The sequence below is a fragment of the Cyprinus carpio genome, chromosome B2, assembly GCF_018340385.1.
Source record: "Cyprinus carpio isolate SPL01 chromosome B2, ASM1834038v1, whole genome shotgun sequence".
Taxonomy (NCBI): domain Eukaryota; kingdom Metazoa; phylum Chordata; class Actinopteri; order Cypriniformes; family Cyprinidae; genus Cyprinus; species Cyprinus carpio.
The window spans coordinates 14,998,299-15,019,102 of record NC_056598.1 but is presented as its reverse complement, the minus strand read 5'-3'; the positions used below and the strand labels follow the sequence as shown (position 1 = coordinate 15,019,102).

The 20,804-nt window shown below is 37.7% G+C and overlaps 1 protein-coding gene across 1 annotated transcript in view; it reads right to left on the bottom strand.

Moving 5' to 3' along the window:
- Positions 1-20,804, bottom strand: part of LOC109105100 (fibronectin type III domain-containing protein 3B-like) — a 127,581-nt gene that overhangs the window by 26,642 nt on the left and 80,135 nt on the right. The window contains exons 5-12 of the mRNA XM_042718267.1: positions 20,038-20,269; positions 18,474-18,749; positions 8,037-8,095; positions 4,648-4,805; positions 3,423-3,482; positions 2,179-2,317; positions 1,251-1,304; positions 766-890 (exon numbers count right to left, since the gene is read on the bottom strand). Of these exons, the coding sequence (XP_042574201.1) occupies positions 766-890; positions 1,251-1,304; positions 2,179-2,317; positions 3,423-3,482; positions 4,648-4,805; positions 8,037-8,095; positions 18,474-18,749; positions 20,038-20,269 (1,103 nt within the window). The remainder of the gene's footprint in view (positions 1-765; positions 891-1,250; positions 1,305-2,178; positions 2,318-3,422; positions 3,483-4,647; positions 4,806-8,036; positions 8,096-18,473; positions 18,750-20,037; positions 20,270-20,804) is intronic.

The following is a 20,804-nucleotide window of genomic DNA, read 5'->3' as shown; positions in this document are numbered from 1 at the left end:
TTCAGACTGGGCAAAAGGTGGTTTGCTGGAGGTGGAGTCTCATATTTCAGCGTATTGCTTCACTCTCTGAATGTGTCTCTGGTATTAATGTCAGGAGATGGAGGAGACGAGGGACGGCGCTGCATTCAGAGTGATGACCATCTTCCCTCAACAACTTCATTTCTGCCCACTAGACCAAACATATAGATGTATTCTCTAGTTATTCTGTAGATTGGTATGAGGGTCAATTGGCTTTCCCTACTAATCAAGTTGTTTCTTTTTTTTTCTTTTTTTAATAAAATTCTATAAAATAATAAATAATAATATTAAATTATATCAATATATATTATTCTGGCATTAATATTTTGTTGATGTGTTAAAAAAATATATAGGTGGTGAAATGGAAAAGTAGAAGAGAGCGAGAGCGAAAGAGAAAGACTGAGCACTTCAATGGCCGTCTGTTCTCCTGAATCAAGGTGACTTTATGGCTTTCCTCCTCCATTAAGACTTGAGGGATGGTGATACGATGAGATTACAGAGGGATAGTGGTATTGTTCTGTCACACACTGGATTTAATAATATGCATCCTGTACAGCAACCCATAGAAAGAGCCTTATTATCCTCATATTACCTCCCAACAAAGTTGGTCCAACAATTTGCCTTTATCCCAATTTGCACACAACCCATTCTAAAAAGTATGTAAAATTAATGTTATTGTGTTTCAATGCATTAAAATTCTTTGTGTAAGCCTAGAAAAGGTTTATGCATATAATTCTGCAGTGATACCTCATTCCTATGTCGTTGCGTGCCGCCACTCGAAACGTGTAGGCCATGGCTGGACACAGATGAGTGAGTTTGTAGTGCCTTTGGTTTCCGAAGTAACATTCTCTGAAAATGTTGTTCTTTTTGCCCTAACAGATGAAGTAGATGATTAACACATACATTTCAGTTACTACACTGCATAAAATCACTGAAGCCATTCAGCTTCTGTAATGATAGCTGGAGTGAGAAATGTATGAGTGGCAACAGTGTGCTGTGGTCTGTGAAGGATGCAGAGACATCACTCAGATATGAATCTTTAAAAGGAGTGAATGTGAAGAGGACTGAAGTCAAAAAGACATCATTAGTGTTCAAAATGTTGAAATGCAGTTCATCCAGAAGGCCCTTTTGCTAAAAATGTGAAAAGAAATCTAATAATAATAATAATGAAAAACTTTATAAAGTCTTTCTTGTTAACCAAAAAATAAAAAATAAAATAAAAAAAGCAATACCTCATCCCACTCTAAAAGGTAACTGGTGATTTTTGATCCATTATCGACTGGTGCCTGAGAGGACAGACATAAAAAGAAACAAATTAGAACAGCACAAAAAGAAGGAAAACTTGGAAGAAAAATTATTTCCTGATAAAATGAGTTAAATAACAGGAGCTGTCAAACTATTAAAAAAAAATACATTGACATGTCCATACGTCTTGTGTGCTATATACTATATACTAACATCCACATTGATCTTCTTGTTTTCTAATTCAACATTAAGAAGAAGAAATGTTTCCTGACCACCAAATTTCTGATTTCTGAAGTATAATGTGACACTGAAGACTGAAGACTAAAGTAATGATGCTGAAAATTTAGCATTGCCAACACAAGAATACTTTCCATTTTAAAACGTATTAAAATACAAAGAAGTTATAACAGTTACAGTTGTAATAGTATTTCACAGTACTGTATTTTTCATCAAATAAGTGCGGCCTTGCTGAGCATAAGAAGATAAAATTTAGTGTCATGTAGACAATTATAAGGGGCTTTCTGCATTTTTTTGTGGCCCCTGGTCATCATTAACGGTCACTGTACAGAAAAGGGTAGCATGATCTTTTTCTTCTCCCTCTTTTATGTTCCACAGAAGAATACATTTACATAGGGTTGAAGAAAAACGTGAAGGTCAGTAAATGATGACAATTTTCATTTTTTGGGTGAACTCTCTTACTTGATCTCTTTAATACTTTAGTAAGAAGAATGGAACATCTCCTTCAAATCTACCAGGCTCATAAGAATTGCAAAAAGTTCTTAATCTGCAATAAAACTTCACAAACTTTAAGCTAAAATGTACTTTGAATGAAGAATTGATATCTGATATCTGATGCATGGGAAACTTTCTGGCTATGGCTTTAACTTCCATACTAGTGCGTGATAGTGCTCTCACCTTCCACTGCAGGGTGAGCGTGCTCTTTGTGCGGTGGGACAGTTTAGGGGGCAGCGGGCAGTCTGGGGTACTGCTGTGGGTGGTGAAAGCCCCCACCTCGGAACATGAACCCTTCACAGAATTGCACACTGCGTTCACTCTTTGAAGGACAAACACATAAATTTAGTGCCATAGTTCATTCAAAGTCACATATACTGCATTTATAGCAGGAAAAAACACTTTTGCGTGTTCCACAGAAGATCGCTTAAGGGAGAAACTTATAGTGCATTCAAGGTGCTTTTGATCACTAATCGAACTCATGACCTTGGCACTTCTAGCGGCATTTAAGTTACAGGAAGAAAAGCACAGCTGGGCCTTGTTCAATACTTTAATGCACTACAATCAGAAGTTCAATGCATTTTCTGATTGAGTGCACATTGCTTTTACAACGTCAGGAAATTGCTTTTAAAAAAAGATGAGCTAACAAAAAACAAATCTTAAAAGTGCAGCACTACACTCATTGCTTATTCCAGTGCTGGAAAAGGTGGGAAAAAATTAATCTAGACACACATGACATTTCCTAACAGGTCGCTGAGATTTATAAAGAGCAAAAAAGAATAACTCTTAGGGACAAACAGGGTGTTCAGGGTCATATCTAACTGTAGAGATGAAGAGTCTCCCAACATCCCTTAATCAGAACATATATTCAGTTCCAAGTTCCACTGCTGCCAGGGGTCAAAGGTCGACTGAAAACCAAGCCGACAATTTCGATGCGTTTTAATGAGGATCCAGGCAAACTGACATCCAACACTGGATTCTTCACTAACAAGAGCTCCCAATGACAGAATAGCTTCCAATGACAGCGCCTATTCGCGGTGGCACAGATTGCATCAAATGTGGGCTTGAAAGGTTCTTTGAGGAACAGTACATGCATCATATTTAATCTTGACCTTTCCAGCGCTGTGATACACGGCACTTTCGGCTCAATTAATCACAGGTTACAGGCAGACCATTAGAGAGACATTTAGGTATAGCTGAGGTCATTAAAGATAAATGGAAGTTAAAAATGATGACTTATATTCCATTAACGTTAACTTTGATTATATAAAAAAGAAGACTGCAGATAATTGGATCAATGTAATGACAACACTGATCACCCGAAATAACATGAATTTGTGTGACAATGGGCTCTAATCACAGGAACAGTTTGAGCTACTCGAACCTCATGGCAGATTGCAAGAAATAAAGTTGAGAGCTCCACTTACCTTACGTGGTAGTCTGTTGCTGGTCTGAGATCTTTTAAATTGCATTCCAACTCCTCTCCACTGAAAGGACACATATACATGATGGTTACTGACCTTAATGGATGCCAGCAATAGAGTTGAGATGTTGTTGAGCATAACTGCTCAGGGGAAAAACTGTGATTGATTTTGTCTTGATAGATTTTAGGGTTTCCAGCGACCATTTTTTATTGCAGTGTGACTATATTTTTGAGGTCGCTTTGGTGCAACTCCAAAATTGCCCCATTCTTTTAGATTATGCGCTGTCAGTTTCTTTTTGAATGTGGAAAACAACAAAAGGAAAACACTCAGAAGCGGGCTGGGACGGCGCTACCCGACCGTGAGGCCAAATTGAAAGGCAAAGCACAAACCAATTTTAAACGCAGCACGAGTAGTGCGTCCCATTTAAATTGGAAATATTTCTGTTACATAAGCCTCTATGGAAACAGCAAATGATTTTAATATGCAAGTTAAAACCATATTAAACATCCACAGTGGCGCAGTGAAGAAAACTGATTTATGCACAAAAACAAATTAGAAACTGTATTAAAAAGGGTATTTTAGCACCATATGCATATAAAATATTATAGTAAGACAGTAAGATCTTCTTTTTTTTGAAAGACACTCTTTGGAGGGACTAAGACCAAGCTATTTTGTAGTTTTTTTGGGGGTCAAAAAGCTGAGTAACAGGATTGGATGAGTTGATATTTAAATTTTTTATGAGGTTTGCTGTGCTATTTTTGTAAACATAACTGTTAACTTAAATATAACATAATATAATATAATATGATTAATATAATATAATATAATATAATATAATATAATATAATATAATATAATATAATATAATAGAATAGAATAGAATAGAATAGAATAAAGTGAGATTTCACCAGCACCACTGCTCTCATATTTTAAGACTGAAGCTTTGAGCTCTTAGTCATGCTTTGAGACTCATGCTTCAAAGCGGTGATGACAGGGTGTTAGGGGTCTGATTATCTTTCCTGTCTGCTCTCTGGATATTGAATCATACACGTCCTGATGGGAGAACAGGCTGCATCCAATGATTTTTTTTCTGGTCAATGGATGATATATGCATGTCTAACTTGCTCCCTTGTGGTGAACACTGCTAATTTATGAGAACATAAAGAATTCTCAAGGATCCTGTGTGGACTACACAGCTCCTCTGTGATTAGACTCCGGTCTATCTTACCTATAGATGAGGCGGTACTGGCCATTACGACCCTTGTCTGAGAGAGTGACCTCGTAGCTGCAGGTTAAGGGGTGTCCGTTACTGTGCCGGTCTCTGTTCTGAAGGCCTGCTGGTGGAGCCCAGGTCAGTCGCGCTGTCCGGGCCTGGATGTTAAAAACCTGTTGATAAACACAGAACAAACAGCATCAAGAATCTGAAACAATATTACTTATTGTAAAAGTTTTTTGTATTATATTTTTAAGTACAAATATTCAATTTTTTATCTCAATTAATATGATCATAATAGGGAACACACCACTATACAAAACTACTCCAAGTCAACAAATGTGCAGGACAAACAAATCACTTTTATAAACCATGATTATGAATTCAACAAAAGTGAATGACATTTTAAAGCAGTCATATGATGCGATTTCAAGTTCTCCTTTCTCTTTGGAGTGTTACAAGCTGTTACAACACCACCCAAATGTTCACGCAAAGAAAGAATGTGTAACTTTTATTCTCGCTGTAGTATTGTTGCTGCTGCCACCATGTCGTGGAGACGCTGTGTGTTTCGTTGTGAAAGTGAAAATACTTTGTTTGGCCTTTCAAAAGAGGACACATGAGGTTTGCAAAAATCGGTGCGTTTCAGAAAGGCGGGGCATAGAGGAGCAACAATAATGTACAGTATGTGGAAAATAATGTGTTTTTTGAACCTTAAACCACATAAATGCATTGCATTACACCAAATACACCAAATAATGTTAATTTTAGCAATGTCATATGACCCCTTTAAAAACAGTCCAAAACTCAATTTTTGAACGTGATTTTCTCAAAAGGAGCTTTCAGATATTGCTGCAAAGAGCTCCAGTAAAACAGCCAAATCCAATTTAAGACAAAAATTGGAAGGAGCAAGTCATTTTGAAGAGAGTTTGTGGGATTGTCATTTCATTATGAGGTTAGCATACAGCTAAAACCATTCATTTGCTTAGCCTACCAGGATTATAGACCTGCAGATAAAAAGTAGCAGCCTACAAAGAAATATAGATCAATAAAGGCTAATGCTAACTCACATCTGAGTTTAAGGTCTACGGTCCACACAACTTTATACCTCTGCAAGGCCAACTATTTGTGTGTCAAACACAGAACTGAAGGTATAAATGGAAAGAGACAGAGAGGCTATAACTCCTCTGTTAACAGGTAATTCAATGTAACACAGTGTATGAGGGTATAACGCTGACACGAATGAGCTGCAGACGTCTCACGCTAGCTTCAGTCAGACAGAAGCAATCTAATGCTAGAACCAAACAGCTCTCAAACACAATCTATCCTGCAGGTGAAAGTATGTGTGTGGATAAGCTATGGTTGTTGCCTCTCAGATGTGCACAGCTAGCATTGCCACTGGCAATTCTGAAACTACAGCAATATGTTCTCAATAAACCGGCTGCCATCAGACCCAGCTTCAAGACCTCAGAGAGTCACTTTAACACTTTCATCGAATTGAAAAGCTCAGCGACCTATACCATTTTTTTGCTTGTTGGTATTTTTATTTTCTTGTGACTCATCCATAAAGTTTATGGTGAGGACACCATGAGGAAGTTATGCCATGTCTTGCCATTGCTTTGACATGCCAAATGAACTTTAGCATGTATGACCTTAGAAGCCCTTAGGGTAACATGTTTGGTGACAGTGCCACCTGCTGTCCTGTACAAAAATAAAAAACTGTGTCATAAATATCATCTTGCTTTATCTCTTTGGATCATAACTCAATCCTGAACTGTGGTATAGAAGTGGTAGAGAACTTGTGATGTTGGGAACATCAGACATACAAAGGAACTGGCCCGAGTCTGTAGTATTCAGATAATTTCTGTTTTGTGATTTGCTGAGAGAGCTACACCAGCTGAATTCAAGTTCATGAAGAAACTGAACCAGAAAGGCAGCTCCATTACAGGCTTTTGCAGAGATGAGGGCAAATTGAAGTCCATTATTTATAGTCCCACACAGTCCTCCAGAATGCCTCATCTTGAGAGACATTAAGCCACAGATGGTTTTCACCCTCCCTGATTCCTGCATCATGGTTCCTTCCTTCTGTCCGCTTGCATTTTACACCACATTTTCTTCCATTATTGGAACTGCTGGTATTTTTATTTAATTTATTTATTTGCATGTATATAGTACACTAACATTCAAAAGTTTTGGGTCAGTGTGATTTTTAAATGTATGAAAGATGTATCTTATACTCAAAAAAGCTGCATTTATTTGATCAAAAATACAATAAAACTATTGTTTCAATTTAAAATAACTCTTTATATATTTTCAAATGTAATTTATTCCTATGATGGCAAAGAGAAATCAGCATCAGCCTCCAGAAATCATTCTAGTATGCTGATTTGCTGCTGAACAAACTACTCTGACTATTATCAATGTTGCAAACAGTTGTGCTGCTTAATATTTATGTGGAAACTGGGATGCATTTTTCAAGATTCTTTAATTAATAGAAAGTAAAAAACAAAACAACATTTACTTCAATTCTTGTCACAATGCAAAAGGTTTTTTTTTTACTGCAAATTTTGTTCAATTTAAAGGTTACTTGCTGAATAAATGTATTAATTTCTTAAAGTATTTTTACAAAACAATGCATTGTAGAAAGTACTCCTACTACTTAATGTCAAGTTTTGCTAAAATGTATAACATAGACAATACATGTATTTTTCAGACACAGACAGACAGAAAAGGATACAGATGCCTGAATTAAATTTTTGTCATTATTAAACATAAAAATATAATCTGTCTGTCTAGACTATTTGTTTGCAGTGTTAACACGCTGGTTTTCTTCTAAACTGCCTTAACGTCACTAATATTATAATAATGTGGGATTAATACAAATGAGACAGAGCTGTTCAAATATCACGCACAAACAAATGCATGCAAAATAAAACACAAAACAGAAAAGATGATTGATGAATGTGGGCTAGTTTCTCTTATTGATGATCACTTAAAGTGACAGCGTGTCCTCAGATACTCCTGAACTAAACAACAGAAAGAGCAGCAGGCTGATTGAACAGATGGGAAAAGAACGGAGCAAAACATATCGGTCAGAAAACATTGTTTTGATGGAAATGCTCACCCAGTCAACCACTGCTTGACAGTGGACCATAAAAATAAAACAAAATGCTGCCACTATGTGGCTGCAAAGGGAACAGTTTGGAATTGTAAACAAATCTGAAAAGATCACTGTGGCTTTTACCAAATGTCCTTCTTATGACATATTTAAAGAAGTATTCATGTTGTGTTGTTTTTATGTGCGCTTGTACTTTCCTTTGGCCAGTAAAGGACATCATGTTTATCTGATAACATTAACCATTAGTGTTTTTCACTTGTGAGGTTTTTAACTCATATTCCAGACCCACCTGTGGTTTTTCCATTCCCGAGAGAACATCCTGAACTCTCTTTGCTTCTGAATCATGATCTGTAGGCAAGAGAAAGCGGAGAAGAGAAAGAAAAACAGAAAAACAAAAGGGTGTTATTCCATTATGAATCAGCAGGGGTCAGTTTTAAGTTAAAAACTGAACAAGAGATAAAGTCTTAAAGGGACAGTTCACCCTAAAATAAAGAATATTATGTCATCATGTTGTTCTAAACCCAAATGACAACTTTTTTCTCATTTTAAGATGAAATATTCCCGTAACCACTAGTACATTTTCTAGGCCATGGACTTCTCTGAAGACGAAATTTGATGACACATTTGATGAAAAAACAGCAATGTGTTTGAAAAGAATATGGATTTGAGGAGAAAAGTTTGCAAAAGGCACTGGAAAACTTTCCAGAAGTGCAGAGGAGCCTGCAGACCCCACTGAAAGAGTGCTGGCACAGAGGACACATGAGCAGTCGGGAGCTTGTGCTTCTACATCTCAATACTGAATCATGTATATAACTTGTATGCAACTCCCATGCCATATTGAAATCCGCACATGGAAAAAATGCTCAATTACCTCATGTTCCCAAGGCCGGATTAGATCACTTAAGCTACCAGATCATCAGCGACAGACTCATACACACACACACACACACACACACACACAAGCACAACTGCCCACCAACCCCTGATTTATAATTTCCACAGTGAACCCAAACACACAGGATCCACATGAGCCTCCATAAGAGTGGACTCTTAAACTAAACTCTTGCTTGATTTCACTCTCTGGATGTTAGTGTTGTAAATCAGTGCATATGGAGGAGTTCATGTGTGTGGCCTCCCCTTGGGATCTATAAAATTCTCTTCTTTTGATAAAAGGTTTACTGAAGTGAGAGTGGATTATATAGCATATAAACTACTGACATTTGCCTCCCCTTTCTAAGTTTCAGTGTGAGTGTCAGTATGAGTAGTTAAATCATAAAGAAATGTGTAGAAATGGGCAGTTGACACCGACGGTGCCCTGCAGAGTGTCACTAATTCATCTAAAATTATTTTTTACAAATTCTTTTATAATTTAGGGTCCCAACACTTTTGAATTAGGGGTTTTCCATGAGCTTTGCAGTTGTTTGTGATTACTGGATAAGATTTAAAAAAAATAAAAATGCATACATTTTCACAGACATTGCCGAGTTGACTTTTTGCATGAGCTACCAATTTTTTAAATTAATACATATTGTATACATTTCTTTGAGACAATATTCATTTGTCTAAGACAATATTTAAAGGCCCTCCTATCCAGGTGAACAAATAAAACAAATAAACTAAATATATCACGCCAGTTTTAAATTTTCTATATTGTATTTTTTTAAACAATTTTATTTAAGATTGAGAAGGACAAACTGATGTTTTTATACTGGTTTTTGATTTTTTGCTCTAAATAAAAATAACCCAAGAGCCAAATGTTGTCACAGCAGTGATAAAATAATTCTCACTCACAAACAAACTGAAAAAGAAACTGAAAAAAAAAAAAAAAAAACTGAAAAACTGACGCTGAAAAAAAAAAAAAAAAAAAAAAAAAAAACGGTTCATAGACACATTATTTGTCATCCACCCAAATACACTACATGAGCATGATTGATGTGTGTATTTATTTCTAGAGTAGAGAGAACACTGGGAGTTCACAGCGCCTCTGGGCCTTCATGAGTAACAGCAACAGTGATGTCATACACAATCACCTTGACATGACCCCGGGAGGTAGGCACAGGAAACGCTAGCTTCCCCAAGAGATGGAAACCTTACTTAAGCTGTATGTATATGTGTGTGTGCATGTGTGTGGGTAAAAAATTGAGTTTTTACTGAGAAGTGATGAGTAGTTGTGCAGATGCGGAAGAATATGAGGTCACCTTCCTCTTGCACGAAAGATGGAGTCATCTTTTAAGAGTCACAGTCTATGCGAGAATGGCGTCTTGTTGCTTTTGGTCCATATGTGTTAGCTTTGTGATCATCCATATATTAGTACAGCAAACATATCCTTTACTACAGGTTTTTTGTTCAAACAAAAGTCTCCTGAATGAGAATGTCCCCAATACAACTTGCAACTAACTAGCAAGTAGCAAATCATGGTTGGAACATAACTAAATTCAATTAATTAAAAAAAAAAGATGAGGATGTTGACAAGTCCTATGAAAACTTCCTATTTTAAAAGGAAATACATCAACACAGGGAAGAACAGGGGCTCATTAAGCAGTTTTCATAGGGTCTGTAAGTCATCTCCGCAGGGGATTGACTACCTGTTCATCACCTCCACACTCAAACTAGTCATTAGGTTCACTTCCTGTGTGTCCATCCTCTCCTCTCCTTCCGCTCTTGGCCTCAGAGGGAACCTCTTTCAGTTGTGCTGCTGCCAAGCTCAGCACTCAACTTTCCAAAGCTTAACGTTGATTTCTCATGCATGCAGTCTCAATAGGGAACCGTAGAGTCGAGGCGAGCTGCTCACTCTCTGTCCTGCCCTCCTGCCACGTTCTGAATAACTGCTGCTTCAAAATATATAAATGAAAATAAACAAGAGGAAGAGAAGATGATAGAAGAGGAAGAAAGAAACAAACATTTCTCATTTTAAAAGTAGAGCTGTCTAATTCTATTCTGCATGACGCTGAATAAATTGCTTCTTTCTAGTGTCTCTCTGGATATCTGGGGTGGAGAGGAGTTTCTGCCTTCAATTATAGGTTAAGGTCAAAGACGGGAGAGCGGAAAGGGGGGCGGGGTTTGAGAATAAGGAATGTGAAAAATGGACTAAGAGTAAGTAAATATATATGACAGAAAGAGAAGAAAGTGAAATAGAAAAGGGTAAAAGAAAATATTTGACCAAAGCCAAATGAGGAGAGGTGTGTTATTGCCTTTCTAAACAACTGCACTCAGCAATTGGGTTTGTTAATTGCCAGATGACAAACAAAACAAAAAACACCCTCAGAAACCAACTACTGCTCTCAACACACACAAAAAACAAAACACAAAAAACACAAAACAAAAAAAACAAATCAGAAACAAAACACTGCAAAAATGAAGCAAAAAAACAAAACAAAAACAAATCAGAAACAAAGCCCTGCAAAAACAAAGCAAAACAAAACACACTACCAGAAACAAAACAACACAAAACCAAAAAACAAACAAAAGAAAAACAACACAAAAATAAACAAATAACACCAGTAACCAAATTAATTAAAAAAATATATTTTATATGATGTATGTTTTACATATACAGTATCATATGTTTGTATACATTTAAAGGTTTCAGCTGTCAAAGAACAACAATTTGTATCAGCCCTAATGGTGTAGTAACAGGATCAACAAGCAGGGGCTAACTAGACAATGCTAACCAGCCAACCCTTGAACTGTAGCGAACAAACATCTATAATACCCCAGCAACCACATAGCAACATGCTAAAAAACACTCTGAACACCTTAGCAACACCCTTGGACTGCTCACATAGTTAATAACCTGAAGGTCAGAGGTTATAAAGGTTATGACCTAAAAGTCATGTGAAAGCTCACACTTGACCCTACAACACTCTTTAAACCAACATGGAAACCTCTATTTGGATGTCAGGAAACATTTTGACAGTGGTCTAGAGCTGCAGTGTGAGTGGAGTGTTTGGGTGTTTAGCTCAATGTGAATGAGAGCGTGCGTGTGTATATAAGGAGGTGCTAGGTAAACATCCAAAACTGAATTTGCAGACTATCGGAAAAAAAGCCTCCAAGAACACCCACAGAGCTGCAGACGCCAAACGGTCAGGCCAGTAACTACACCCACATGTCTGTGTATGTGTTTGTGAATGTGTGTGAGCGCTAGAGAACCGTAGAACTGTTACAAGGGCCTAAAAACAGCTCACATCCTCTAGCTAGCATCCTGAATACAGGTCGCAGATAGAGAAACTAGGCAGCCGCTATCAGGAGGGCCGATCAGTCAGACATAAACATGTTTCACAGTCCCCAATTCTGTTAGAGGGACCGGTTTGTTTGTTTGCTTTTAGATTAAAGCCTCCTGGAATTTTTTTCATGCACTTCACCCTGAAAATAAAGAGTTCTTTTGTGGACTCATTCATCTTTGTGCAGAAGCATGTGCTCACTTCTGCCCCCAGGTGGAGCGAGACGAAACAGCACATTCTTGATTAGTGACTGTTGTTACACATACAGTCTCCAGGACCAGAGTTGTGCTGTGAATCCATACAAAAATGACGAGCAATGGCTTAGTCAACCAGACAATCATTAGGAAAAACAAACTGAGGTTGTGGCTCTACTAACAGAACACAGTCAGGATGACTACACTGCCTGGAAATCAACTATATTTGGGGTTTCCTGTTTTTACACAAGCACTTTGCAATACGCAATGCATTATGTTGAAACAGATATTGATTTTTAAGGCACCGCAGGAAACAGTAAATTGCCAAGTGATCAAATTTTTTAAAATTAAAATAAATCACACATTTTTTTTTGCAGAAAATGCAACTATTAACAGGTTAGTGAGGAAGGGAGGGTGTGTGGGAGGAAGAGCGAGAAAGAGGATTCCCAATCGTTCCCATCTCCGCATAGCACACATTCCATCTGCTCAACAGCTGGCTGTCTAATCCCGCTCTCACACAAACCTGTGCCTCCCTGAGAACCACTGCCCCAGCACACTCACACACCAACACAAGTGACACGGCCTTTCATGCACAAAACAGACATGCAGTATGAAATACACGTGTATATTGTCTTTAAACTTGTCTGTCTATCTATCTATCTACAGTATCTATCTATCTGCATTCTTGTCTGTATATCTACCTACATAGACAGTCTGTCTATCTATATTGTCCGTCTCTTCTTGTATCTGTCTAAATACAGTAGATGTGCTGCCTTCACGTTATGGTACACATATACACATTCACTGCGCTATCTAGATATCTATCTGACTGATGATACATTAATTTCAGTCAAATAATTGCTATTTTGCCTGTGTTTAAAACACACAAAATGCATCAAATTGTTATGTACAGTATATACATAAATATACATGACTGAACGAAAAAACGAATAAAACTTTACAGTACTACAGCTGTTTCTCTCTTCCTCCATGTTTAAGGTTTATGGCCCGCCCAACTCAGAACCTCTGGTATCAAAATTATCTTTCCCAGTTGTAAATATGACTTGAGTGGCCATTCATGTCCAATTTCTGTATTTATGATAATTCCGAAAGCATGTGAAGGCATTAAAAGTCTGTCTGCCTATCTACTTATAGAGTGTATGACTGTTTATCTGTGTATCTATCTCTCAGGAGTCTGTCAGTCTGTCTATCAGCATTCATGTTTGTCTGTCTGTTGGCTATATATCTGTATTTCTAGAAAAAAAAAAACATAATCCGTCTGTTTATCTACCTACACAGAGTATGTCTGTCTGTCTAGGTAGTCTGTATGTCTGTCTATCTATATGGATACCTGTCTGTCAGTTTAACTACGTAGAAAGACAGCCTCTCTGCCTGTCTATATTATCTGTCTTTTTGTGTATCAATCTGTCTAAAAAGATGAGAATGAGAGAATGTCTGTTTGTCTGTCTGCCTGTCTAAACAGTCTGTCAGTCTGTTTATCTAGCTGCATTTCAGTCTGTCTGTGTGTCTGTCAAAAGCATACCGTACGAGTAAATTGACCTTGTTGATCACATATTTTAAACATCAGCAGTGCACTGCCTCTTCTACTCTACATCATTTAGCACCAGACTAAACTGCTCAGCCTACCTTGGAGAGGTTGAAATGAGGACATGAAGACATTCGGTCAAAACCATCAGAGCAACAGATCCATATGTTAGCATTGCTCATTTGCCCTTTGATTTTTTACAAAAAGCATAGGATTGATAGTGTAGGGGTGTGTGTGTGTGTGTGTGTGTGTGTGTGTAAATGTTGAATAAATAATTGTTTGCTTTTGTTTCAGCATCAGAGAGTGCCAGCCCCCTCAGCAGAATGGATACTTGTTTTTCCACAACTGCCCAGCATCAGTCTCTCGCCTTTAGTGTGCTAGCTCCATGTCTCTAGCTATCTCCAGAGGGACTCTCAGTGGCATTCGCTCACAGCAGAGATGCATGGCCTCACTACTGCCAAGGGACACAGGGATACGCCAGCGCTTCCTGGAAGGGAACTGGAAAGAATGGAGAAAGCTGGCAGAGGCTAGAAAGGAGGGATAGAGGGAAAAGGAGAGAGGTGGAGGCCAGAGGGAACGAGACTACTGAGAGCTACAGAGAGACTGAACCTGGGAGACCTGCTCTGGATTCCTAGTGGCACATTCTCCACAGGTGCCAGTCTATTTTCGTGTTTACATTTTACCTCCTTATTTACCTCCTTATTGAATCATTATTCCACACATTTTATGCAACATCTTAAAGTCTTAAATAATTTTGCACTTTTATAAATGTGCATCATGTGAAAGTAAAATGACCAGCTGACCTTGAAACATGTAAGGAAGTTTTGGATCAGTTGACATAACTTTCTCTTTTCACTGCTGCACTGTCCTTTAATATTTTAGATTTGCTGAATGTCCATTAGGATACAAATTTCCCAGTTTCCAGCAAAAATAAGTTATAAAATATATATTTTTTAAACATCATATCTATGTAAAGAATAGTGTATGTAAGGAAAATGGTAAAGAAACATTTAATGAAATTACAAATATTTCAACAGTAATAAGAAAATGATTTTGAGCAGTGAAAATGAGCCGACTTTGCTTTTCACATCTTCACTTTACTATTTGTATTTACATATATATTATATCTAAAATTTCACCAGAGTACATGGAGTAAAAAGTTTGGATTTGATTGATACAATAGAACTGCAGTCATCTAAAGGCTTGTCTTCACATGCACATTTAGCAGAAACCACCACTAATAACCCTGGCACAGACAAACACTTCCACTGAAACAGACACAGTTTGTGCATTGTCTTACTGTAAGAGCTGTAAGAGGAACTTCTCAGAAACACACACACACACACACACACTCCAAGTTCTCAGCACCTTCTATGGCATCTTCTTAAAAAACAACCTACCCAGACTCATAAGATAAGTTTGAGTTCTGCCGTGCAAACTTTAAAAGATCAAATAAACACCAGCAGATAACTGAAAGGTCATGTTTAACTAGATGGAGAGCTAGCATCCGGTTACCAGGTCTTATCTGCCCTTGACCTTCTCATATGATTTGGTTTCCCCATGTTGCATCACCCATTGTTGCTCCATCGCATGCGGTCACTGAAGTGACTTCGGGGCATAACCTTTCTCAGTTACTCATATGTTGTGAGGGAGTGAATGTGGGAAACTATTACCATTGTGGCAAAAAACTAAGTCAAGATTAAGGAACATCTGTTGCTTCTGGACTGTAATGACGGAGTGAAAGCACGTGGCTGGAGGAAATGCACAGCGCCAAAGTGGAGCAGAAGTGAACATCTGTTTCTGCTTGAGTCCATGCAAACACAAGAAAAGCTGAAGATAGAAAGGAGTTAAGGTTGAAGTGCTGCAAGCCTGAGACCATGAGAAGGTTAATCTTGCTCTGCACACAGGCTTAGCCTCAGCCTAATCTAGTTAATGAGGGTGGAGCGGTAGAAAGCACAAATATCCTTGCAGCTTTAGAAAGGAGCTGATGGGCCCCGGGAAGTGGTTTCCTGTCTTATGTAATTGAGCTTCGTGAGCTGAGGTGAGCGCGTTTGTGCCTATGGGGTGATCTGAGCAAAGCCTGTCCAGGCGAAGTGCTGAGAGAGGACGAGTTGAGTTGTTTTCACAGCTCTAGTTGTGTCTGGTAGCCAGGCCTGGATCTTCAAGCTGCTATGCCAACAACACAGTATTTTTGACAGTTGGAATGTCTGCCCTTTTGTTGTCCACCTCTTTCTCATTTCCTTCCATTGCTCTCTTTTATCAGTCTTAAGAGTTTGATCACACTATTGCGGCTTCCTCTCAGAAAGAAAAAAAAAAACCTTAAACTTAACCTGATCTCCGGCGTGACCCGGGGAGCCAAGTAGTCTGCATATGTGTATATGTGGTTGTGATGATTTATGCCTAGAAGCAAGGCTGCAGTGAGGCCCAGATGGCTGTAGCCCTCAGTAAGTGACGTGAGCAAGAAGCCTCAAGTTTGTTTTCTATCCTTCATCAAGCATTCAGTCGATTCCACAGAGGAGAGCCACACGCTGCGGTCTATTATACTCGACCCCAGTGCCCTGCTTCTTTTGACCTCCACAACACTCATCCGCTTGGCCTACACTGACTGCAAGCTTTTACACCCTATTATGTTCAATAACCAAACAACATGTAAGATCATTTGTCAGCTTTAAAGGGATAGTTTACCAGAAAATGAAAAATGTCATCATTTACTGACTCTCATGTCATTCCAAGCCAGCATGACTTCTGTTTTCTGTGGAATACAAAGAAGGATTACTCTGACTTGTCTATACAATGTAGTCCAAAACAAAATTGGATCTCATTGACTTGCATTGTATGGACTAAAAACAAAACAAAGCAAAATCAAAGCAAAATCAAAGCAAAGCAAAGCAAACCAAAAAAAAAAAAAAAAAAAAACTAATGCTTGTCAAGAAATAAAATAATAAAATCTGATCAGCATACAAACTTCCGCTAATTGTCCCAATTTCTTTACCGGCTAATTTACTACACCTCTTCATACATTTTGACATCAATATTGAATAAAAAAACAGATTACTTTTAAATATCATGTAAAGATGTTTTCTTTTTTTCTCCATTATTCAATATGCAACACAAAACAACCATCAACAAATAATCATCTAACTGTATATGTATAAAGTGTACAGCAGCCAAAGTTATTGAGTAATAGCTTCACAGGCTAGTCTTATCTCCTGGGAACTCTGCCACAGCTGGTGTTCGCCTTTGATCCTGAAGATACTCCAAGTGTGTGTGTAACATTGAAACACCATATGGATGTACTGTATGAGCAATTCTTGTTTTGCTTATTAGACTGGGAAGGCCTGTCGTTAGCTGATCAAAGAACAGGCGGCTTGTGCTTGCAGCAGACAAATCGTGTTTCCATGATGTCAGTGTGCACTGAGTCAAGTCTTACAACACCTGCATATAATACTATATGTTCTGCCTTTAACATAAAACACAGACTAATACATTAAATATGGATGCTTTTTTTGAGGGCCAAAACTGCCCAAAGGGGTCATTCCCTTTGCCGCACTTGTCAGCACTTGCAAATGTTGATGCATTGACGAAACACCTGGGATCAGTGGCACTTACATAATTTAAAGCAAAAACTACAAGGACACCAAAGGCTGAAAGAACAAAGAAGAAAAGAAATTGGCAGAAGTGCAGAAAAACGGCAATGACCTTCTGGAGCGCAGGCGGGCATTTAAATAATTTCGAACAGTTATGGATGTACACATAAAATATTTATGTTAAGAAAATGTTCCTGAGAGTGGGAAACAGCATGTGAACAGCATCTTAAATGGAGCTCTTCCCCAATCGGCACTGCAGGGGGCCTGATAAGGCACATGTGGAATTGGTGAGGATCTGTGGCCAAGCTCAAAGGACCCCTTCATTGGGAGAACAGGACTCCACAGGTATGTGGGCTGCCTTTCAGCAGAGGCCCAACCTGAGACACAAGGGCCACATTGTGGGTGCTGGAAAAATGATAGCACCTTTGCGATTCCCAGCTATGCAGTTTACGCGGCATGATGACCCCCTTTACCATTAATGCACTTATCTTTTTTTTTTTTTTTTTTTTTTAAGAGGAGAGAGAAAAACATTGTGGGTACACGGGGAAGCATGTATTACAGATGTCTAATGGATGCCGTGAAACATCAGAGGCTAAATATTCTAGCCATGTACAAGATGATTTAATGTAACCACAATAACATCTATAATGTCCTGTGTAAACGTTGTCGAGAATTTTTGGCACAAAGCAGAATATAACCATCTCACTTTGCTCTGACTCATGAAATTCCTTGAAACTTAGCTTTTACATGATGAAAGAACAGGACTTTACATTGATTTATTTTTATTACATTAATAATACTACAATAATATTTTCAAATTATATTAAAAATACAAATATATTATTTTATATGACAATATTGTAACATTTTGGGGGTCATTAAGATTTTTTTTAAATGTTTTTGAAAGAAGTCTCTTATGGCCAAGAGGGCTGAATTTATTTGATTAAAATTTAGTAAAAACAGTATTATTTTGAGAATATTATTAGAATTTAAAATAACTGTTTTCCATTTTAATACATTTTTTTTTTTTTCTCTCTGTGATGGCAAAGCTACATTTTTAACCAGCCACTACTCCAATATTTAGTGTCACATGATCCTTCAGAAATCATTCCCCCCCAAACTTCTGAATGATAGACTATGATTTTAAAAACAAACCTTCAGACCTGCAAATGTTCTTACCTTGTAAGTCTGGCTCACTGGACCTGGGGCTACTCCGAGCTCCACGGGTGTTTTTTTTAGCTCCAGGACTGCTTCCTCCTCCTCCGCCCCCTCCAAGATTACCGTGGACCTTGCCGTAGCCATTGTACATGTTGTTGCAGCCCATGTTGCTCTTATAGATGGAGGGAGGGCTGTTGAGACGATTCTGACGCTCCAGTCTGTCCTTCATCTTCTTTGGTGGTGGTTTGTACTGCTCATCTCGTCCAATGTAGTTCATCCCATACAAAGGAATTATCTCTGCGGCAACAAAACAATCCTTTAAAAATGAAGCACCTATTTAAGTTGGTAATAGCAAAAATTGCAATTTTTAAAAGCAGGTATGGAGAAAATATACGGAGCAACTAAGAGAAGTAACTAAGAGAAGTGATGGAAGTGATGGAAAAAAGACAAGAGCTGCTAAAGTTTTTGGTTTTCTCACAACTGTATTATGTTCCCCCAAGAAACTGCATTCACTTACAAAGCATTTGCGTTCATTTGCAAAACCACTGTATTTTCCCCCAAAATGTTGCGTTCTCTCGCAAAATTATTGAATTCTCTCACAAAGTACTGTTTCCTGAAAAACATTGCTTTTACTTGCAAAACATTTGCATTCTCTCTCAAACTATTGTGTTTGTCTGAGAAACTTTGTGTTCACTTGCAAAAGATTTGTGTTCTCTCGCAAAACTATTGCATTTCCCTAAGAAACTTCGCGTTTGCTGAAAAACATTTGCGATCTCTCTCAAAACTGTTGTTCTTCTGAGAAATTTTGTTCACTTGCAAAAGATTTGAATTCTCTCGCAAAACTATTGCGTTTGCCTAAAAAAAACCTTGCGTTCACTTGCAAAAAAAATGTGCATTCTCACATAAACATGAGTTTGCCTGAAAAAAAACTTTGCATTCACTTACAAAACATTGGCATTCTCTCGCAAAACTATTGCATTCCCCTAAGAAACTTTGTGTTTGCTGAAAAACATTTGCAATCTCTCTCAAAACTATGTTGTTCTTCTGAGAAACTTGGTGTTCACTTGCAAAACTATTGTGTTTGCCTGAGAAACTTTGCGTTTACTTGCAAGAGATTTGGGTTCTCTCGCAAAACTGTTGCATTTACCTGAGAAACTATGCTTTCACTTGCGAAACTGCATTCTCACTTAGCACTGTGTTCCCAGAAGACATTGTATTCACTTGCAAAACACTTGTTTTCTCTTGTAAAACTTCCCTTACCAAATTATTGTTTCCAGAGAAACTTTGAAAAACATTTGCATTCTCTCTCAAACGATCGCGTTTGCCTGAGAAATTTTGTGTTCACTTGCAAAAAATTAGCATTCTAACATAAAAATATTAAGTTTGGCTGAGAAACATTGCATTCACTTGCAAAACATTTGCATGCTCTCACAAAACTATTGCAAAACTTTGCATTTGCTGAAAACCTTTGTCATCTCTCGCATAACTATGGTGTTCTTCTGAGAAACTTCACTTGAAGAGATTTCACTTGACATGTTAATAGGAGAGTAGAGAGCAGAATAAGTCGGTGATCATACACTCTTACCTTCATTGTACATGGGTGGGATATGATGCTGGTAGTACTGGTGAGGGGGGATGTCCCCAGGGCTGACGGGTGGGTAGAAAGCCGTGTGTGAGTTGGGAATAAAGGGTGGTGGGGCCATGTATGGAGGCAAGTGATGAGTTGGAGAGATGGCTGGGGAATAACTGGGAGGATAACATTCTGGAGACTGAGGGGTGACTACCACTCTTCGGACCCCTGTGTTGTCCTCCAACACCTATAGTAAGAACATAAGATTTTATTCATTTTAATGAATTTTCAAAATTATTGACTTTTCCAGCTTAAACTCACATGAATGTACAAATAAAAAATGTATGAACAGTAAATATTGATGCAAGGCCCTGAAATATCAATGCAATTTCATGAGAAAATAATAACAAGTATTATTATTTCATAATACTAAGTCTCATGACAACACTGCATGATATTGTGAAATCCTATCCAGTAAATGAACACCACTTCACCGGTTTCAATTTTTTGCCTTTTTTAAATGTCTATATAGTTTTTTTTAATTAAATGTAAATGAGAAATGTTGCATTGACATAACTGAAATAAAAAAGTTAGATTTTTTAATATTTTATTTCAGTTAACATTTATTTGATTTCAAGTAACAAAAAAGTTTTTCTTGTTTTAGTTTTTGTTCATTATAATATTCCTCCGCTCTGGTTCACCAAATATGATCTACTAATATGACCTAGATTTTAAAAGTAGATGTGTGTAATCAATTTTACTTAAAAGTGCATCCAATTTAT